General features: G+C 49.2%; 1 protein-coding gene across 1 annotated transcript in view; it reads left to right on the forward strand.

The window, feature by feature from the left end:
* Nucleotides 1-11,834: 11,834 nt before the first annotated feature.
* Nucleotides 11,835-21,177, forward strand: part of HDGFL3 (HDGF like 3) — a 264,253-nt gene continuing 254,910 nt past the window's right edge. The window contains exon 1 of the mRNA XM_078684735.1: nt 11,835-11,988. Within this exon, the coding sequence (XP_078540861.1) occupies nt 11,905-11,988 (84 nt within the window). The 5' untranslated portion in view covers nt 11,835-11,904. The remainder of the gene's footprint in view (nt 11,989-21,177) is intronic.

The following is a 21,177-nucleotide window of genomic DNA, read 5'->3' on the forward strand; positions in this document are numbered from 1 at the left end:
CACCCCTATATACATTCCTACTCCCTGCTGACGAGAGGCAACAACCTCGAAACACGTTTCCAGGGATGGCCAACGCGACTGATTTTTTCCTCAAGACCCATGCAGAGGCGCACTCGCTGATGCTGACTTCAAGGACCACAGCGCTTTGGGGCTACACGCTGGTAGGATAAGTAGTGAGCGACCCCTTGGACTTACTTTTACATTCAGGCTCCCTTGAGCCGGTGGGGCTGACGAGCCCGGGTTACGCTCCTGCGTGCCACGAGCGGTACCAGACCTGAAGATATTTTTGGCAGCCTACGCAGCACCCCTATATACATTCCTACTCCCTGCTGACGAGAGGCAACAACCTCGAAACACGTGTCCAGGGATGGCCAACGCAACTGATTTTTTCCTCAAGACCCAGGCAGAGGCGCACTCGCTGATGCTGACTTCAAGGACCACAACGCTTTGGGGCTATACGCTGGTAGGATAAGTAGTGAGCGACCCCTTGGACTTACTTTTACATTCAGGCTCCCTTGAGCCGGTGGGGCTGACGAGCCCGGGTTACGCTCCTGCGTGCCACGAGCGGTACCAGACCTGAAGATATTTTTGGCAGCCTACGCAGCACCCCTATATACATTCCTACTCCCTGCTGACGAGAGGCAACAACCTCGAAACACGTGTCCAGGGATGGCCAACGCGACTGACTTTTTCCTCAAGACCCAGGCAGAGGCGCACTCGCTGATGCTGACTTCAAGGACCACAACGCTTTGGGGCTACACGCTGGTAGGATAAGTAGTGAGCGACCCCTTGGACTTACTTTTACATTCAGGCTCCCTTGAGCCGGTGGGGCTGACGAGCCCGGGTTACGCTCCTGCGTGCCACGAGCGGTACCAGACCTGAAGATATTTTTGGCAGCCTACGCAGCACCCCTATATACATTCCTACTCCCTGCTGACGAGAGGCAACAACCTCGAAACACGTGTCCAGGGATGGCCAACGCGACTGATTTTTTTCCTCAAGACCCAGGCAGAGGCGCACTCGCTGATGCTGACTTCAAGGACCACAACGCTTTGGGGCTACACGCTGGTAGGATAAGTAGTGAGCGACCCCTTGGACTTACTTTTACATTCAGGCTCCCTTGAGCCGGTGGGGCTGACGAGCCCGGGTTACGCTCCTGCGTGCCACGAGCGGTACCAGACCTGAAGATATTTTTGGCAGCCTACGCAGCACCCATATATACATTCCTACTCCCTGCTGACGAGAGGCAACAACCTGGAAACACGTGTCCAGGGATGGCCAACGCGACTGATTTTTTCCTCAAGACCCAGGCAGAGGCGCACTCGCTGATGCTGACTTCAAGGACCACAACGCTTTGGGGCTACACGCTGGTAGGATAAGTAGTGAGCGACCCCTTGGACTTACTTTTACATTCAGGCTCCCTTGAGCCGGTGGGGCTGACGAGCCCGGGTTACGCTCCTGCGTGCCACGAGTGGTACCAGACCTGAAGATATTTTTGGCAGCCTACGCAGCACCCCTATATACATTCCTACTCCCTGCTGACGAGAGGCAACAACCTCGAAACACGTGTCCAGGGATGGCCAACGCGACTGATTTTTTCCTCAAGACCCAGGCAGAGGCGCACTCGCTGATGCTGACTTCAAGGACCACAACGCTTTGGGGCTACACGCTGGTAGGATAAGTAGTGAGCGACCCCTTGGACTTACTTTTACATTCAGGCTCCCTTGAGCCGGTGGGGCTGACGAGCCCGGGTTACGCTCCTGCGTGCCACGAGCGGTACCAGACCTGAAGATATTTTTGGCAGCCTACGCAGCACCCCTATATACATTCCTACTCCCTGCTGACGAGAGGCAACAACCTCGAAACACGTGTCCAGGGATGGCCAACGCGACTGATTTTTTCCTCAAGACCCAGGCAGAGGCGCACTCGCTGATGCTGACTTCAAGGACCACAACGCTTTGGGGCTACACGCTGGTAGGATAAGTAGTGAGCGACTCCTTGGACTTACTTTTACATTCAGGCTCCCTTGAGCCGGTGGGGCTGACGAGCCCGGGTTACGCTCCTGCGTGCCACGAGCGGTACCAGACCTGAAGATATTTTTGGCAGCCTACGCAGCACCCCTATATACATTCCTACTCCCTGCTGACGAGAGGCAACAACCTCGAAACACGTGTCCAGGGATGGCCAACGCGACTGATTTTTTCCTCAAGACCCAGGCAGAGGCGCACTCGCTGATGCTGACTTCAAGGACCACAACGCTTTGGGGCTACACGCTGGTAGGATAAGTAGTGAGCGACCCCTTGGACTTACTTTTACATTCAGGCTCCCTTGAGCCGGTGGGGCTGACGAGCCCGGGTTACGCTCCTGCGTGCCACGAGCGGTACCAGACCTGAAGATATTTTTGGCAGCCTACGCAGCACCCCTATATACATTCCTACTCCCTGCTGACGAGAGGCAACAACCTGGAAACACGTGTCCAGGGATGGCCAACGCGACTGATTTTTTCCTCAAGACCCAGGCAGAGGCGCACTCGCTGATGCTGACTTCAAGGACCACAACGCTTTGGGGCTACACGCTGGTAGGATAAGTAGTGAGCGACCCCTTGGACTTACTTTTACATTCAGGCTCCCTTGAGCCGGTGGGGCTGACGAGCCCGGGTGACGCTCCTGCGTGCTACGAGCGGTACCAGACCTGAAGATATTTTTGGCAGCCTACGCAGCACCCCTATATACATTCCTACTCCCTGCTGACGAGAGGCAACAACCTCGAAACACGTGTCCAGGGATGGCCAACGCGACTGATTTTTTCCTCAAGACCCAGGCAGAGGCGCACTCGCTGATGCTGACTTCAAGGACCACAACGCTTTGGGGCTACACGCTGGTAGGAAAAGTAGTGAGCGACCCCTTGGACTTACTTTTACATTCAGGCTCCCTTGAGCCGGTGGGGCTGACGAGCCCGGGTTACGCTCCTGCGTGCCACGAGCGGTACCAGACCTGAAGATATTTTTGGCAGCCTACGCAGCACCCCTATATACATTCCTACTCCCTGCTGACGAGAGGCAACAACCTCGAAACACGTGTCCAGGGATGGCCAACGCGACTGATTTTTTTCCTCAAGACCCAGGCAGAGGCGCACTCGCTGATGCTGACTTCAAGCACCACAATGCTTTGGGGCTTCACGCTGGTAGGATAAGTAGTGAGCGACCCCTTGGACTTACTTTTACATTCAGGCTCCCTTGAGCCGGTGGGGCTGACGAGCCCGGGTTACGCTCCTGCGTGCCACGAGCGGTACCAGACCTGAAGATATTTTTGGCAGCCTACGCAGCACCCCTATATACATTCCTACTCCCTGCTGACGAGAGGCAACAACCTCGAAACACGTGTCCAGGGATGGCCAACGCGACTGATTTTTTCCTCAAGACCCAGGCAGAGGCGCACTCGCTGATGCTGACTTCAAGGACCACAACGCTTTGGGGCTACACGCTGGTAGGATAAGTAGTGAGCGACCCCTTGGACTTACTTTTACATTCAGGCTCCCTTGAGCCGGTGGGGCTGACGAGCCCGGGTTACGCTCCTGCGTGCCACGAGCGGTACCAGACCTGAAGATATTTTTGGCAGCCTACGCAGCACCCCTATATACATTCCTACTCCCTGCTGACGAGAGGCAACAACCTCGAAACACGTGTCCAGGGATGGCCAACGCGACTGATTTTTTCCTCAAGACCCAGGCAGAGGCGCACTCGCTGATGCTGACTTCAAGGACCACAACGCTTTGGGGCTACACGCTGGTAGGATAAGTAGTGAGCGACCCCTTGGACTTACTTTTACATTCAGGCTCCCTTGAGCCGGTGGGGCTGACGAGCCCGGGTTACGCTCCTGCGTGCCACGAGCGGTACCAGACCTGAAGATATTTTTGGCAGCCTACGCAGCACCCCTATATACATTCCTACTCCCTGCTGACGAGAGGCAACAACCTCGAAACACGTGTCCAGGGATGGCCAACGCGACTGATTTTTTTCCTCAAGACCCAGGCAGAGGCGCACTCGCTGATGCTGACTTCAAGGACCACAACGCTTTGGGGCTACACGCTGGTAGGATAAGTAGTGAGCGACCCCTTGGACTTACTTTTACATTCAGGCTCCCTTGAGCCGGTGGGGCTGACGAGCCCGGGTTACGCTCCTGCGTGCCACGAGCGGTACCAGACCTGAAGATATTTTTGGCAGCCTACGCAGCACCCATATATACATTCCTACTCCCTGCTGACGAGAGGCAACAACCTGGAAACACGTGTCCAGGGATGGCCAACGCGACTGATTTTTTCCTCAAGACCCAGGCAGAGGCGCACTCGCTGATGCTGACTTCAAGGACCACAACGCTTTGGGGCTACACGCTGGTAGGATAAGTAGTGAGCGACCCCTTGGACTTACTTTTACATTCAGGCTCCCTTGAGCCGGTGGGGCTGACGAGCCCGGGTTACGCTCCTGCGTGCCACGAGTGGTACCAGACCTGAAGATATTTTTGGCAGCCTACGCAGCACCCCTATATACATTCCTACTCCCTGCTGACGAGAGGCAACAACCTCGAAACACGTGTCCAGGGATGGCCAACGCGACTGATTTTTTCCTCAAGACCCAGGCAGAGGCGCACTCGCTGATGCTGACTTCAAGGACCACAACGCTTTGGGGCTACACGCTGGTAGGATAAGTAGTGAGCGACCCCTTGGACTTACTTTTACATTCAGGCTCCCTTGAGCCGGTGGGGCTGACGAGCCCGGGTTACGCTCCTGCGTGCCACGAGCGGTACCAGACCTGAAGATATTTTTGGCAGCCTACGCAGCACCCCTATATACATTCCTACTCCCTGCTGACGAGAGGCAACAACCTCGAAACACGTGTCCAGGGATGGCCAACGCGACTGATTTTTTCCTCAAGACCCAGGCAGAGGCGCACTCGCTGATGCTGACTTCAAGGACCACAACGCTTTGGGGCTACACGCTGGTAGGATAAGTAGTGAGCGACTCCTTGGACTTACTTTTACATTCAGGCTCCCTTGAGCCGGTGGGGCTGACGAGCCCGGGTTACGCTCCTGCGTGCCACGAGCGGTACCAGACCTGAAGATATTTTTGGCAGCCTACGCAGCACCCCTATATACATTCCTACTCCCTGCTGACGAGAGGCAACAACCTCGAAACACGTGTCCAGGGATGGCCAACGCGACTGATTTTTTCCTCAAGACCCAGGCAGAGGCGCACTCGCTGATGCTGACTTCAAGGACCACAACGCTTTGGGGCTACACGCTGGTAGGATAAGTAGTGAGCGACCCCTTGGACTTACTTTTACATTCAGGCTCCCTTGAGCCGGTGGGGCTGACGAGCCCGGGTTACGCTCCTGCGTGCCACGAGCGGTACCAGACCTGAAGATATTTTTGGCAGCCTACGCAGCACCCCTATATACATTCCTACTCCCTGCTGACGAGAGGCAACAACCTGGAAACACGTGTCCAGGGATGGCCAACGCGACTGATTTTTTCCTCAAGACCCAGGCAGAGGCGCACTCGCTGATGCTGACTTCAAGGACCACAACGCTTTGGGGCTACACGCTGGTAGGATAAGTAGTGAGCGACCCCTTGGACTTACTTTTACATTCAGGCTCCCTTGAGCCGGTGGGGCTGACGAGCCCGGGTGACGCTCCTGCGTGCTACGAGCGGTACCAGACCTGAAGATATTTTTGGCAGCCTACGCAGCACCCCTATATACATTCCTACTCCCTGCTGACGAGAGGCAACAACCTCGAAACACGTGTCCAGGGATGGCCAACGCGACTGATTTTTTCCTCAAGACCCAGGCAGAGGCGCACTCGCTGATGCTGACTTCAAGGACCACAACGCTTTGGGGCTACACGCTGGTAGGAAAAGTAGTGAGCGACCCCTTGGACTTACTTTTACATTCAGGCTCCCTTGAGCCGGTGGGGCTGACGAGCCCGGGTTACGCTCCTGCGTGCCACGAGCGGTACCAGACCTGAAGATATTTTTGGCAGCCTACGCAGCACCCCTATATACATTCCTACTCCCTGCTGACGAGAGGCAACAACCTCGAAACACGTGTCCAGGGATGGCCAACGCGACTGATTTTTTTCCTCAAGACCCAGGCAGAGGCGCACTCGCTGATGCTGACTTCAAGCACCACAATGCTTTGGGGCTTCACGCTGGTAGGATAAGTAGTGAGCGACCCCTTGGACTTACTTTTACATTCAGGCTCCCTTGAGCCGGTGGGGCTGACGAGCCCGGGTTACGCTCCTGCGTGCCACGAGCGGTACCAGACCTGAAGATATTTTTGGCAGCCTACGCAGCACCCCTATATACATTCCTACTCCCTGCTGACGAGAGGCAACAACCTCGAAACACGTGTCCAGGGATGGCCAACGCGACTGATTTTTTCCTCAAGACCCAGGCAGAGGCGCACTCGCTGATGCTGACTTCAAGGACCACAACGCTTTGGGGCTACACGCTGGTAGGATAAGTAGTGAGCGACCCCTTGGACTTACTTTTACATTCAGGCTCCCTTGAGCCGGTGGGGCTGACGAGCCCGGGTTACGCTCCTGCGTGCCACGAGCGGTACCAGACCTGAAGATATTTTTGGCAGCCTACGCAGCACCCCTATATACATTCCTACTCCCTGCTGACGAGAGGCAACAACCTCGAAACACGTGTCCAGGGATGGCCAACGCGACTGATTTTTTCCTCAAGACCCAGGCAGAGGCGCACTCGCTGATGCTGACTTCAAGGACCACAACGCTTTGGGGCTACACGCTGGTAGGATAAGTAGTGAGCGACCCCTTGGACTTACTTTTACATTCAGGCTCCCTTGAGCCGGTGGGGCTGACGAGCCCGGGTTACGCTCCTGCGTGCCACGAGCGGTACCAGACCTGAAGATATTTTTGGCAGCCTACGCAGCATCCCTATATACATTCCTACTCCCTGCTGACGAGAGGCAACAACCTCGAAACACGTGTCCAGGGATGGCCAACGCGACTGATTTTTTCCTCAAGACCCAGGCAGAGGCGCACTCGCTGATGCTGACTTCAAGGACCACAACGCTTTGGGGCTACACACTGGTAGGATAAGTAGTGAGCGACCCCTTGGACTTACTTTTACATTCAGGCTCCCTTGAGCCGGTGGGGCTGACGAGCCCGGGTTACGCTCCTGCGTGCCACGAGCGGTACCAGACCTGAACATATTTTTGGCAGCCTACGCAGCACCCCTATATACATTCCTACTCCCTGCTGACGAGAGGCAACAACCTCGAAACACGTGTCCAGGGATGGCCAACGCGACTGATTTTTTCCTTAAGACCCAGGCAGAGGCGCACTCGCTGATGCTGACTTCAAGGACCACAACGCTTTGGGGCTACACGCTGGTAGGATAAGTAGTGAGCGACCCCTTGGACTTACTATTACTGGCCTATTGCCTGCATCCTGAAAGGAAGCAATAGTGGACCCCGTTTTTAAAAACGGTAATTGAAGTGACCCGGCTTGTTACAGGCCAATTTCGCTTATTGATGCCACAGCTAAGGTTTTGAGTAGAGTTCTCCTTGCCCGTTTTGAGACCTGGGCAACCACCACAGGAATTATATCCAATACGCAATATGGTTTCAGGAGGGGGCTTGGCCCGACCGAGCAATGCCTTAATTTGTCCTTAATTATCAACAAAAAAGTGAAGCCCAGGAAGGGCTTGATCCACCTGGCCTTAATGGATTTGCCTAGAGCCTTTGACACTGCTAACCGGGAGAAACTATGGGATATGCTGGAAAGTTTGGGTGTGGAACAAGTACCGGTGTCGCTCATCCGTAGGCTACATTTTAATACTTCAGTCTCCATAAGATACGGCACCCAAGGGGAAAAAACTGAGCAAATTGCTGCAACAGAGGGTGCCCATCAAGGGTGCATCCTTGCCCCTTTTCTGTTTTTAATATACACAAACCAGCTGGAGGCTTCCCTACTAAGGGGCCAATTCCGATTTCGGCCGGAAGGGCTTCGAACCATGTTCGGAGCCCTTCCGACCGAATCGGTCAGTGTCGGACGGATTCGTTTCCAACTGAGCCATTCCGATGGGCTTGGTCCGAAAGGAATCAGACTCGGATTTCTGGATTGCGGACGAGCTTGTCCGCAAATCCCTCAGTACTCCCCTGTCGTCTCTTTACGACCGAGGGAGTACGATGGCAGCCTTTTCACAGCCTTTTCGTGCCGGTGTGTCTGGCACGAAAAGGCAGTCGGAAGCTGTCTCTGGGGGCCAGCAGGGTCCCCATGGGTGTGAGGCTGCCGGGTGGCAGCCTGGGGGCACCTATGGTGCCCCTCCATTGATCTTTGCACCCGGTGTCAGGCACCTTGGGGTGCCGGCCACAAGGTGCAGGGATGAACTGCCCCCCTGCTTTCAGCAATGCAGGCATGCATTCCGCTCGGAATGCATGCTTGTATTGCATCGTACTAGCAGGGCTGTTACCAACGACAGCAGGTCGGTCGGTTACAGCTCCTGGCTGATGTTGGACGGACTCAGGTCCGTCCGACATCGGAGTCGGCCCCAAAGTAGGAAACTTGATTTTCCCAAAATTGGCAGCAAATTGGTCCCCTTGCTATCTTATGCTAATGACACGGTGCCAATTGTCCTCAACAGCGATTGGCCTTCAGAATTCCCTGGATACTTTTATTGACTTTATGTTGCCACTTGATCTTAAAGTACATTTCATTAAATCATATATTATGATATCATATATTATGATTTTCGTAGCTCAGGGCAAGAGAATAGAAAAGGTTGAGAATGTTATGTACCTGGGGAACTTATTGAACAATAAGCTAAGTTGGGACCCACTTGTGGCAGCAAGAGCCCACCATGCAACTCGGGCTGTGGATGGGCTATTTCGCTTTGCATGCAAATGAGGCCATAAGCCTGTTAGGGAAATAATCACCCTTTACAAAGCAAAATGCCTTTCGATTTCAACATATGGCGTGGGGCATGTGGGCATCACAATACCCGCAAGCTAAAAATAGTGCAAAATAAATTCACTAAAAGGCATATGATGACGCTTATTAGTGCCACTAACTGCCTATGTCATGACGAATTGGGATTAGAGCATACAAAGGATCGCATATCTTGAGCCCCTCTACTCCTATGGGCGAAAATGTGGCTATCTAAAGAACTAACGTTCTCACGAGAAATAATAAAAGATTGTCAAAACTTGGCCAACTCTCTAAAATATCTCATGGCTTTGTTTCATGAAAGATAAATATGATGAAATAGGATTGGGGCATTTCTATGATAGTCCTGAAAGCATCCCACTGAACGCCAAAGTCATTATCAAAGAGGCGTTACATTCAGGGGGAAAATGGGTTATCCTCACCAAGATGAGATTAATCCCATGCACTTGTCCCCTACCCCATTGCAATATTATTTCACATTCACCACTAATCTGCAGATTAGATTTTATTTAACTAGATTTCGGTTAAGTACTGTGCACTTTTTGCTGGCGTTTCCACGCCAGAGAGGTTGGGCGAATGATCTCTCACCTTGTCCATGTGATAATCTTACCAGCCAACGCACTTTATCTTATTCTGGACTTTATATAAAACGGCAAGGAGTACATTTTTAATCCCACTGTTAAAGGAAATTCTCCCTTGTACCTATGTTGATGGTTTTACATTCTTGCACTCACTGGCTACCCTTGACATTTGTATTGCAGTAGCCAATTATAGAAAAGTATCTTTGGCTATTAGGAAAAGTTATGAGTAAGAATGCCCTGAGTGGTCTCACTGTAACTACTGTTTTCACAGACAACATGTCCTTGGTATTTTATTGATTGTTTTTAATATATTTTTCTGAACTTTTTATATGCTGTGATAATGTTTTTGTATGTTTTTTTTTTTTGTAAATCCTAATGGTGTTATGAATTGATACTAGGTTGTTTTTATTGAATTTTAGTAATATGCACTTTTGAAGGATTTTAATCAACTTTGAAATTTTGGAGGTCTATTCAGCTGCCATAAAGACCACTAGAAAAGCACCTTAACTTCGGAATTCACATGGCTCATAGATTCCTTTTGTGATGTTTTTTAGGTTTCTGTTTAATTATTCTATGTTGGCATTTGAAGCCATCAGGTTTGACCCAGCAAAGGCATTTTAGTGAAGTATGTAACGTTATTGTATGGTCATTAGTCCAAGGCTAGAAATCGATGTTACTGTTGTTGATGAACTGAATGCCCTTTTTGTACTCTTTTATGGCTGGTTAAGAAGAATAAAGACTTATTGATGATGGACTTAGTACGTCACAGAACAGGTGCCCAAATTTAATATGCCTGACAAGAAACAAAGACTCCAACTAAAATGGACTCAGGAAACGAGGCCAATGATGTCAGGATGTCGGCGTCTTGTTGATGCTCTAGTGCGGGGCTACGAGCTCGAACACAGACACCGCGCACAACTGGTCGCCCCAGAAATGGAAATGGAAAGAAAGTACCTGGATAGGGCCCCTCGAGGATATGGAAGACCAAGGAGACTCCAAGGCCAGGAACGGTACCGATGGCAAAACAGCAGGGCAGAGATGCGGATGTGAGTCTTCGGAGATCCAAAAGAAAATGAAAAGGCAACACGTGGGAGACTACTCCTTTCCCAGTCCACCTCATCGCCTCTACAAGGACACGCTCTAGGTAAGTGGAAAAGGCCATTTTAAGTATGACGTAGACAGGACGAGTGAACAGCATCCATCTCGACCGACATCCACCACCTGTCTCCAACCGCCTCAATTCCGCCGTTCCATTCCCTTGACAACCTCATGGATCCACAGAATGTGAGGACCGAACAAGTCTAGTCGACAGCAATTCGACCTTCCATTGTTCAAGTCATCATCAACACAGAACAATAATTGAGCACAGGGAAAAGAGGTTGCTGCACAGAAGAAAAAAGGAAAGGATATTCCTTGCATGCATTTTTCATTATCAGGCTTCCCCATGTGGAATAACCTGGTTCTGGTGTTTCTACAATTTGATTACATCTCAGGCTTCAAAAACTTACTTGTTGCTATTGCATACTGTGGATCCACGATTGATGTCTTGCCAGGTTAAGCATATATTTCAACAGGCTCCCTGCCAGTTTCCCCATAGCGTATCATAATTGTAATTAATAATGGTTCAACAATTGATTTACAGTAAGGTCTTCTAAGAAAGAGGCTGTAAGTTAGTGACCTTTCATTTGAGAAGTTTCAATTTATTTTAGAGCTACTCTACTCAAAAGGGTGTCATTTATTTTCAGTGCACTTCATTGCTTGGTTTTACTCAGGAGAAAGTGTCACATTTAGCAGTTTAACGTCACTCATAAGGGCACCGAAACCATGGAAATGTCACACAAGCAACCTGAAAAATTGGCAGTTATGTGTACTTTTGCAAGAATCTGTGCACCTATGAAATGAACATGCCGAAAAAATATCTATTTTCTGTCGTTGAATGAAGAAGAGTTTGAATAGCAAGTGGCATTCCTAGAGTTAACCCTGCTCCGAGGATGCCTGTGTTAGACGTACACCGAGGGCCACAAGGACACGTATCTTTAACGCGCAAATACGTGTACAGGTGACGGGTTCATTATTTCACGCACCATTGTCGACGGAGCATCCGGTCGTCGGACTAAGGGAAGGACGCACAGGTGGATTTTTTCACAGCGTAACAGACACTGCTCTCTCTGGTTGGCAGCATCGGCCGCTGTTTGTTTGCCAGCCCGGGGCTGGTTATTCCGTCATCGCTTCTCTGGCTCAACGGAAGACTGTCTGTCAGACCGGGAGCGAGCGCACTGCTTCGCCGTCGCGAGCCTTCCTGTGATTGGTTGGTGCTTCGGTGAGGTAGGGTTCCGGTAGTTACAAGGGAGAGACATGGCGCGCCCGCGGCCCCGAGACTACAAGTCTGGAGAGCTGGTGTTCGCCAAGATGAAGGGCTATCCTCACTGGCCTGCCAGGGTGAGTACGGAGGCTGGTGGTGCATATGGAGCAGGAAGGAGGGATGGAAGGAGGGCGGGCGCGGCTGTTTAGCAGCCGGCGCTGTAAGATGAGACGCAGCTTTTTCTGCTGTCGCCTGCAGAGCACAGCATCCCCCAGTTCGCAGTTTTCTATTCGTCATCTTTACGAGGACCCCTCAATGTCCACTTTTTGCCCCAGTCAAGAAACTGCAGAGCTGCTTCAGTGAGAGCGGCATACCCAGCCTCAATTTGGGAAGGCCTGCGCGGATGGGCATTATATCTTGTACCAGCAGGGAGGCAAACCCCACCCTTCCAGTCTCAGAACCGAGTACCTTTTCCAGACAGACACTCTTATGCCTTCCCAATTTAAAAAAAAAGGCTTCGTTTTCGACAACTAAGCATTCATGCTGCTTCTCCCATGCAGAGAACCACACACTCCGCTCATGCGGGAAACCAGTTCACCCCCACCTCTCATCCCACCTAGGAAACTCAGCCAATCCTTTCTCAGGATGTGAACCACGCTTAGAATAACACCACTCGACGCAGCCAGGACACTAGAGAGGGAACCTGCTTTTATTCCTAGGCACTTAAATTAATTCCACATCTCCCTGGTTTGAGCGAATTAACCCCTTTATTAAAGAAACAGTCGCTTGATACCAGGTCTCTGTGTTTTACATACAGAGAGCTATAATGCAAGCACGAGCAGCCCCTCGGAGAGTTCGAACCGAGGTTTGGAACCCCTCCACCACCCCGTGGACACACACACACACACACACACACACACACACACACACACACACCTCTGTACATGAAGGCAGTAAATCTTTCCCACTTCTTTGTACGTCAGGCATGCAGTCACAAACAGCGCTGTTAAGAATTTTCATATTTTGCATTGGGCTCCTTACAGCTGCAGAACGCAGCCCTCTGCGTGCGTTAGGAAAGACTGCGTTAATGAGCCATACAGTTGCAATTACTAACTTTTAGACGTGTAGTAACTTTTAGACGTGTAGTTTGATAACCCTCTAATATCCCTCTATGAAAATATTCACTCTTTCTTCTCTTCAAAGTGTGTTCTTCTACCTTTCTTTCACTTACTTCCTTCCCCTCAACAATAAGACCGTATCTCTGTTGTTTTGCGGACTAGTCTGAAAAACACATTCATTTGATCTTGCCTCTGTACTAACACCGTTCAATAGCAAATTAAAGCATAGTGAGACATTAGATTAGGTACTGTTAAGGTGACATCGTTAGATGTGTTTTTAAGGACTACGTTAAAGAAGGTAAGGTAGAAAGTCTATGTTGTTTGGGACTGAGTACCATAGCTTAGGAATCACGTGCTGCATAATGATGTTGCTGAGGTCTTACATTTTAATGAGAATCTGGGTTGAAGAGGTGAAATCTCTGCATAGTGATTTTTCCCCGATTCATGGTTTGGCTTGACAGCGCAGCTGTCACTAGACAATTAGGTGAGCACCACTAAAGTGAGGCTTTGCCCACATGTTGCCAGTCAGCAGCACATATTTTGATTGGCCAGAAGTTGTGTGCTTCCACCAAAAAAGTGCTAGCCCGTCACACAGCTGTGTTCATTTTGTTTATTTATCCAGCTGTGGGGCTTGAATATTCAGGGGCACACACATGGTATAGTAATGCTGTAAAAGCGTCTTTGATAACTAGATAATTCATATTTCTTGTCTTTCTCTGACAACGGCACAGAGGGGAGGAGGGCAGTCATTAACCTATGTGAATGTATAGGTCTGGATTGACAGTTCAACTGTTACCTGACCTTTTAACCTACACCAATAGTATTCTACATTTCCTTGCTTCCACACAAATACATAGCAATTCAAATGCTATTCACTCGTAATGCTTCACATTGCCGTACACCACTCCTTTAAAGCCAAGCCTATTGGCATTGCCAATGCTTGTCTTTTTTAGGTCTGTTTGGGGAAATCTTTAGTTGTCAACCAGAGCTCAATATAGCAAGAAAAAAACGAATACAGAGAGGGGCTTTGAGTGTTCTTTGAGCAGTTATACATTTCTGTGAATAACTAAAAGGTAGTTCCATGTGTTATTCCACTATTGTGCTTCCCTGACACAAATGCTGCTTCCAACGCTTTCTGTGACATTGGTGTTCATGCACAGCGGAGATGAAAGCAACAACCACTTTTGCCACTATTACAGGTACCAGTTTCAAACACAGTGGTCCCTAAACAGGAATGATCAAACAATTAATATAGTCTCAATCGGTACTATATTTGAAGCTGTCCAGCTGGACAGATACTTAAATATTCAATTAGTTTCCAAAAAAATAAACAAAGGCTATTTAAAGTGGGCCACAAGCCTGCATCTAACTCAGCAAAATAGGATCAACAACGTGTAACAAAAAAGGCTCAGGCAAAGTAAGTTGTTTGTATGTAGCACATACTGATGTTACAAACAAAATATAGTGGGACACCATTACACATTACACATGAGCGATATTTAGTTGAAAAGTGTATATTGTGTGCATTAATACAACGGCGTTTCGATCCTTACAAAACATATGAGGATCATCATCAGGACATTTACATTAGCATGCCTGGGTACGTTTGCCTGTAATTTCCAAAGACAAGAGTTTGGGAAAGAAGATAAGAGAAGGGAGAGGGACACAGGGTTAGGTTAGGCGAAAATGGACAAACTACGAGCAACCTTTTTAGGTCTCGCCCTGGAATAGCATCCGAAGGATGCGTCAGTCCAGGGTCGGAGACTATAGCGAGCTGACACGGGGGAATGAGGGACAAAAATCTGTCACGCGCTTCTCCCCGGCTGGATTCAGCTGCTTGCACGCGCACCAACATTCACGCATGCGCACATCACTGGCACACGCATACACAGCACTCACGCATGCGCACATACACACGCGCTGCTTACTTTCACTTTGCAACCCCCCCCCACCAGTCATCGGATTTTTTTACACACGCACGCATGCATGCATACATACACACACACAGACACACGCGCAGGCACACACGCACACACAGGCACACAGACAGACACACACACGCGCGCGCGCGCACATGTCCGCTCCCCCCCTCACACCCCACTCACCGAGTTCTTTTAGTGTGTCCCTCTCTCCTTCCCTCTCTCCTTCGGCAGGCAGCGGGTCATCCTAGTAGCAGGCGGGGCTCTCCACGAGGCAAATCTTCCGGCAATCTTCCGGCTGACGGGCACAGGAGCGCGGGGTAGGCTCCCGTCTGCTTCCTGTCGTTTTGCGGCCCCGCCCCCGTCCCAACACAGGTTGCCTGGCTTCCTGTTCGAGCCGGGCTGCGGGAACATTCACCCGCGGCACGGCTCTGACGCCTGACGTCATGAACCAAAGACTAGAATGCGCGGAGTTTGAGGAAGGTGCCGCCCCTCACTGCTGGCCGTTTTGCTGGTGGCGCCGCAAATTGAATCATGGCGCCGTTCACAATACTGCTGCAGGCACCTCGCACTGACCCGGGCTATCGCCTTGCCTGTTGCTCAGTTGTTAATTTACTCCCCGCCGAATTATTGCAGCCGCCCTTACTATTTCAAAATTATAAACTAAATACGCCCTCATTCAGACAAGCTACTGGAGCGTCGAGGACCTGGTATCGCTGACCCTGAAGCTGCGTGCAGTTTTACTTCACCTCTCAAACTACGTGAGTACTTAATTTACATTTTTCAGTGTTCCCCAACGTTCTGTGCCACCCGGGTTTTTCACAAGACAAATAGTGCGAAGGAGGTTTCAGGCAGGGCAGGGCCTTATTCAGTCCAGTATTCAGCCAGGGTTCCACACATACTGGAAAGTTAGTCCCAGGGCGTGCTTTCTTTTGCAGTGTTTTTTATATGGCGCGAAGGTGACCCGATGGTATAATTGAAGGGTTATTCTAGCGCCACAGTTTCATTACAAGGTCAAGTTCATTAGCTGTTTGGCACGTGGAAATTAAATTATTTTCCCAGAATCACAATATTTTGGGCCGGTTAGTCGAGTTTGGAACCTGGCTCCCAGTGCCAAAGTCAGCAGCCACTGATCATTTTTCCATGACCAGCACCACCATGTTCTGCATCGTGTATGCAGAAAAAAACAACAGATTTGTTTTGCCTTCTTACGTAATGCCATACCAAATTGTAGCAGGCTAGCAGCTGATGCCCCACACCACTCCTGCTAGGCTTCAGTGACGATGGAGCTACTCCACAATTCACAATCATGATCGAACACACCGATGTACGGTACCCAACCTCTGAATGAGGAGGGGCGGGACTGGGGGGTGCTGAGAGGTAAGACAGATTTTGTAGCCATCAGTTTTTGGTGGATGTTCCATTACCTGCCATCTCTACATGACGGTTTTCTGCTGTTTGCAGTCTTCCTCTAAATTGCATCATAGGCAAGCAATCACCAGTCAGTGCAATGGAGCTCAAATGCCACTTCAGATTATAAGGGCACTATGTTAGTGCCGTTCCATTTCTGGTACTTTGCAGCAGTTAAGGTATTAAAGTTTCTCGTTGCTCAGACGGGTGTACTTTCTGATATTTATATGTTTTATCTTATCTTCATTGCTTGATTTGGCTCGCAAGAAAGTGTCACTCAAAGTCTTTCAAATGGCACTCATAATTACACTGAAATTATGAAAATGTCACACACAGCACTCTGAAACCTTGGCAGCTATGCGGCAGCCTCTGTGACAGTGTGACCTGCTTCACTAATCACTAGCTGCGGTAACTGCAGGCTGCTGCTGCATGCAGTGCACACAAACGCGGACTTAGTTTTGGCAATTTAAAGTCCCGTGTTAGCACTGTGCGGCTGTGCCTGCAGTGATAAATTATGTGGCAAGCGATGAATTATGTGGCAAGTGATACATTATGTGGCAAGTGATAAATTATTTTGCTAGTGATAAATTATGTGGCAAGTGATAAATTATGTGTCATGAATTATGTGGCAAGTGATACATTATGTGGCAAGCGATGAATTATGTGGCAAGTGATACATTATGTGGCAAGCGATGAATTATGTGGCAAGTGATACATTATGTGGCAAGCGATGAATTATGTGGCAAGTGATACATTATGTGGCAAGCGATGAATTATGTGGCAGTGATACATTATGTGGCAAGCGATGAATTATGTGGCAAGTGATACATTATGTGGCAAGTGATAAATTATGTGTCATGAATTATGTGGCAAGTGATAAATTATGTGGCAAGCGATGAATTATGTGGCAAGTGATACATTATTTGGCAAGTGATGAATTATGTGGAGGGGAGGGGCTATAATCATGCAGAAGACGCCATTTTGCTGCTGCATAAGTCATAGGTGGGCTGCATCATTATATGTCAATATGCAACATATTTTATATGTCCCTTTTTATAAAAACAAAATGTAACTACTGCAAAAAAAAATTCTTTTATGCAAACAAATTTAAATACTGCATAAATAATTTTAACAACAAATACTTTATATGTAGCTTTTTATGTACATAAGAAAACTATAGCATAAAGCAAAAAACATTGCCATTTACAATAATAATAGCTCAAACTTAAATAATGCGAGACCTATTGCATTGCAAATGCTTGTTACTAGTGTGAAATCGAGTATGCGAAACCCAGTAAGTGAAAATTGAGGCGTGCTTAGGGCAGACATGAACTGTAAAAATTAGAAAGTAGAAGTGCAGGGGGAACGGCGCTTAAGCAGTAAAAATCAACCAGTTGAGTGTATATTAAATTTAGAATTAAAATTGAAAGAAGAAGCAGGACGCGCAGTGCCTGAGACACAACCAAAATTGAGTGTGACTTAAGCGCGGCATGGCTTTATGTGTTGCCATTGTTCTGTTTTAGAGCTTAGTCTATTGTGATGTATGCGGCTGCTTGGGTCTGCAATAAAAGACTTTGCATAATGTAGCCTCCGGTCTTGTTATGAAATCCATTGTTACAGTTACGTGGTGAATAAAAGTTAAGTGGTGATTAAAAGCGCGCAATGACGAGGAGTCATAAGTGTGGAGACATGACACTTCTGCACTCGTGGGAGAGAGAACCAAGCTGTGAAGCTAGGTAGGCCTACCTAATGTCCAGAAGGGAGCGGCATGGATACTCCACGGGGGCGGGTGCGGCCCAGGCTGGGGCGTATAGAGCGTCCAGACCTGGTGTGGTCAAACCTTCAATAGTTTGTTAGAGATGGCGCTGCATGCACGGTCATTACATCAATTAGGAGGGTTAGTTCAGAATTGGCCTGTTGGGATGGAAAGAAGGTCTACATTAAGACAGAGTGCGAGAGTCTCAACCGCAGAGTGCGTACGGGCTTGGGAAAGAGCTTACCTAGTAGTGAGGACACTGCAGCATGGGCGTGCTTCTTGCCGGCATGAACCGCAGGCGTGATTGGGAGCTGAAGGCTGATAGGATAACAAGGTCATGTGACCGGAGGAGGGTTGCATCTAAACGGCGGCCATACTGGGCCAGGAAGATTAAGGTAGGTGAATGTGGAACCAATTGGGCTCCTGATGGATTGGAAGTGGGGAGATACTTAATAAAGAGTACGCCAAAAGTTTAGAATGGGTGCAAAAGAAAAGGATACAGGGAGAGGGGGAATGATGGAGTGATAGGAAATAACGTGTGGAACAATGAAAGCACACGATTAGGTAGAGTCACAGAGCATAAAAACACATCACAGGGAACAACTGAAACAAGCATTGGCGTAGCCAATAGGTCCTGCCTTTGGGACCTTATAAGTATTTAGTTATGCAGCAGGTCCCAAAGGCAAGACCTATTGGCTATGCCAATGCTTGTGTTCTTAAGCCTCCTACATTTGGTCAGAACAAGGGAGAGGATACACAACAAAGGGATTGACAAATGTGTCCAGGATCACACAATACTGACTAACTTCAAAAGACCAAAGAAGCACCCAGGTCTCCTCAGAGGTACAAAGCGATATATAAGTGCTGTAAATTAGCCTATATCACCAATCCTGCCTGTGATGTTTTGAATTAGAGTGTGAGATTGCAAGTGCTGCGCTAATCTCATCCCGCACGTGTCCACTGGCTGCTGTGCATCAGGTAGGCTTATCCCATAGAACGTGAGCAGCCAGGCTGCTGTGCAAGCCATTCATTTGGGAGGCGTATCCGCGAGGAGCCGAGGAGTTCTTGGTAGCAGCACGCGGTAAAGTTTTTGGGCTCCCACCAGCAATCCTCCTGCTCAGCTGCACACGTCCTCTCACTCAGACATAAAAATCCCTAAAGAGAAGCATGGATGGGAGCAGCATGGCTGCGGGCTTCACTGGGACAGATATAAACAGGACGCCACAAAGTTAGAAAGTTTCCCTAGGAGGTGTGGTGGAGGTCCCTGGCTGCACTGGGGGCACCCCTGGTTCGCCGAAGGAGGGAGCAGGAACGCAGCAATCCTGGGACAGTGCACAGGGAAGCCCCGTGATTGGACCTGGGCTGCCCGACTGTCATCGTGCAGAGCGCTCCCAGGCTGCAGCCGCTCATAAGGATCAGCTGCAGAGAAAGGGCAGCTCAGAAGGGGAGACCCTAGGAAAGATGCAGTGCCCATTCTGCATACTTAACGAGCACTGGGAGGAGGAGAGGGGTATACAGGGAGCAGGGGTAAAAAAAAACTAGGCTCAACCTAAACAAGCCCGGAAGTGGTGCGTGCGCAGTCTGCTCATTTTCAAGCACTGCACTCGTGCTTGTGGTGCACCCCTGCTCGCTCCCGCAAGGTGGATGCCGCCACAAGCACAAGTGTGTGCTTGAAAATGAGCAGCGCGACAGCTAAAGGCCCTCTTAAGTAGCGCATGCGCGCTGCGTAGGCGAGACCTAAAAAGCATTGAAAAGAAGCATAAAGGGCTTGCACGACAATTGTTCGTTTATACAGAGAGAACCACGGTCACATAATAGGTGGAACCAGATTGCAAATTTATATTAATTTGGTCCAGTCCTTAAGACGGTTAAGTCCATTATGTATGCTTCCAGTTCATAAAATCCACTTGAGTTCCTCCTTGTTAAGGAGCTGCAACAGGTCGGTGCCCCTTGGAGGTGACTTGATGACACTGATGATGGTCCAGCGAATGTCATCCTCGCTGTGTCCAGACGCCAAGAAGTGTTCCACAAAGGGGGCATTCGGTGTTCTGCAGTGTAGTCTGCTGCGTTGTTGGCAAATCCTTAATCGTGCTTTTTGTGTTGCCTGACCAAGATAGATTTTATCGCAAGGACATAGTATGGCATGGATTGCATTGCAAGTGTTGCAGTTAGAGAAATGTTTTAACTCCATTTTGATTTTGCCAAAGATAAATTCCTTACACTCAATAGTAAATTTACATGCAACACAGTTGCCACATTTGACATGACCTGTGAGTGGTTCCAAGCCCCAGTGATCGTTAAGTGTACCAGTGGGTGTGGTGGTAGGTAAGGCTGCACTGACCAAATGTTTTTGCTCTTTCGAAATGCGAATAGTGGGCATTCCAAATTGAGAACTTCCCAGTGTTTAATGATGCTTTTGCGTACCGTATGTGAGACAGGTGAAAAGGTAGTGACACATACTAAGCAATTTTGTGATGATTTCTCTTTAGGTTCTAAGAGGCAGTCCCTTGAACAGTTCCATGCTCTTTCAGGGAATTGCGAACCAGTCTGCGTGGGTACCCTCTTGCTGTCATTTTGTTACTCAGGAACTTTGCTTCACGGAAATAGTCCTCTTTCAGTGTGCAGTTCCTCCTGATGCGTAGGAACTGAGAGTAGGGAAGTGAGTCTCTAAGGGCAGAGGAATGGTGGATGGTTGCTGTCATATCTCAAAAGTGTGTTGCGCTCAGTGGGTTTTCTAAAGAGGTTTGTGATTAGTACTCCATCTAGGTGTTGTATGTTGAGGTCAAAAAATAGAATTGTGGTTTTACTGTGTGACAGAGTAAAGTTGAGCCCCTCACAATTATTGTTCAGCCAATGGAGGAACTGTTTCATGGTTTCCTCTGAGTCTTGCCAGATCAGAAAAATATTGTGATGTATCTCTTCCAGACTGAAATCCCAATGTGGAAAGAGTTCATTGTCGCCAGAATGCGCTTAGTCTCTAGGTTCTCCATGTAAAGTATGGCCAGGTTAGGAGCAAAAATAGCCCCCATTGAGGTCCCTTTGACCTGTTGATAGTATTGGCCTTTGAAGAGGAAACAATTCTTAGTCAGATTTCCAGTAGTTGCAGTATGAAAAAGGTGGGTA

The sequence above is a fragment of the Lissotriton helveticus genome, chromosome 3_2, assembly GCF_964261635.1.
Source record: "Lissotriton helveticus chromosome 3_2, aLisHel1.1, whole genome shotgun sequence".
Taxonomy (NCBI): domain Eukaryota; kingdom Metazoa; phylum Chordata; class Amphibia; order Caudata; family Salamandridae; genus Lissotriton; species Lissotriton helveticus.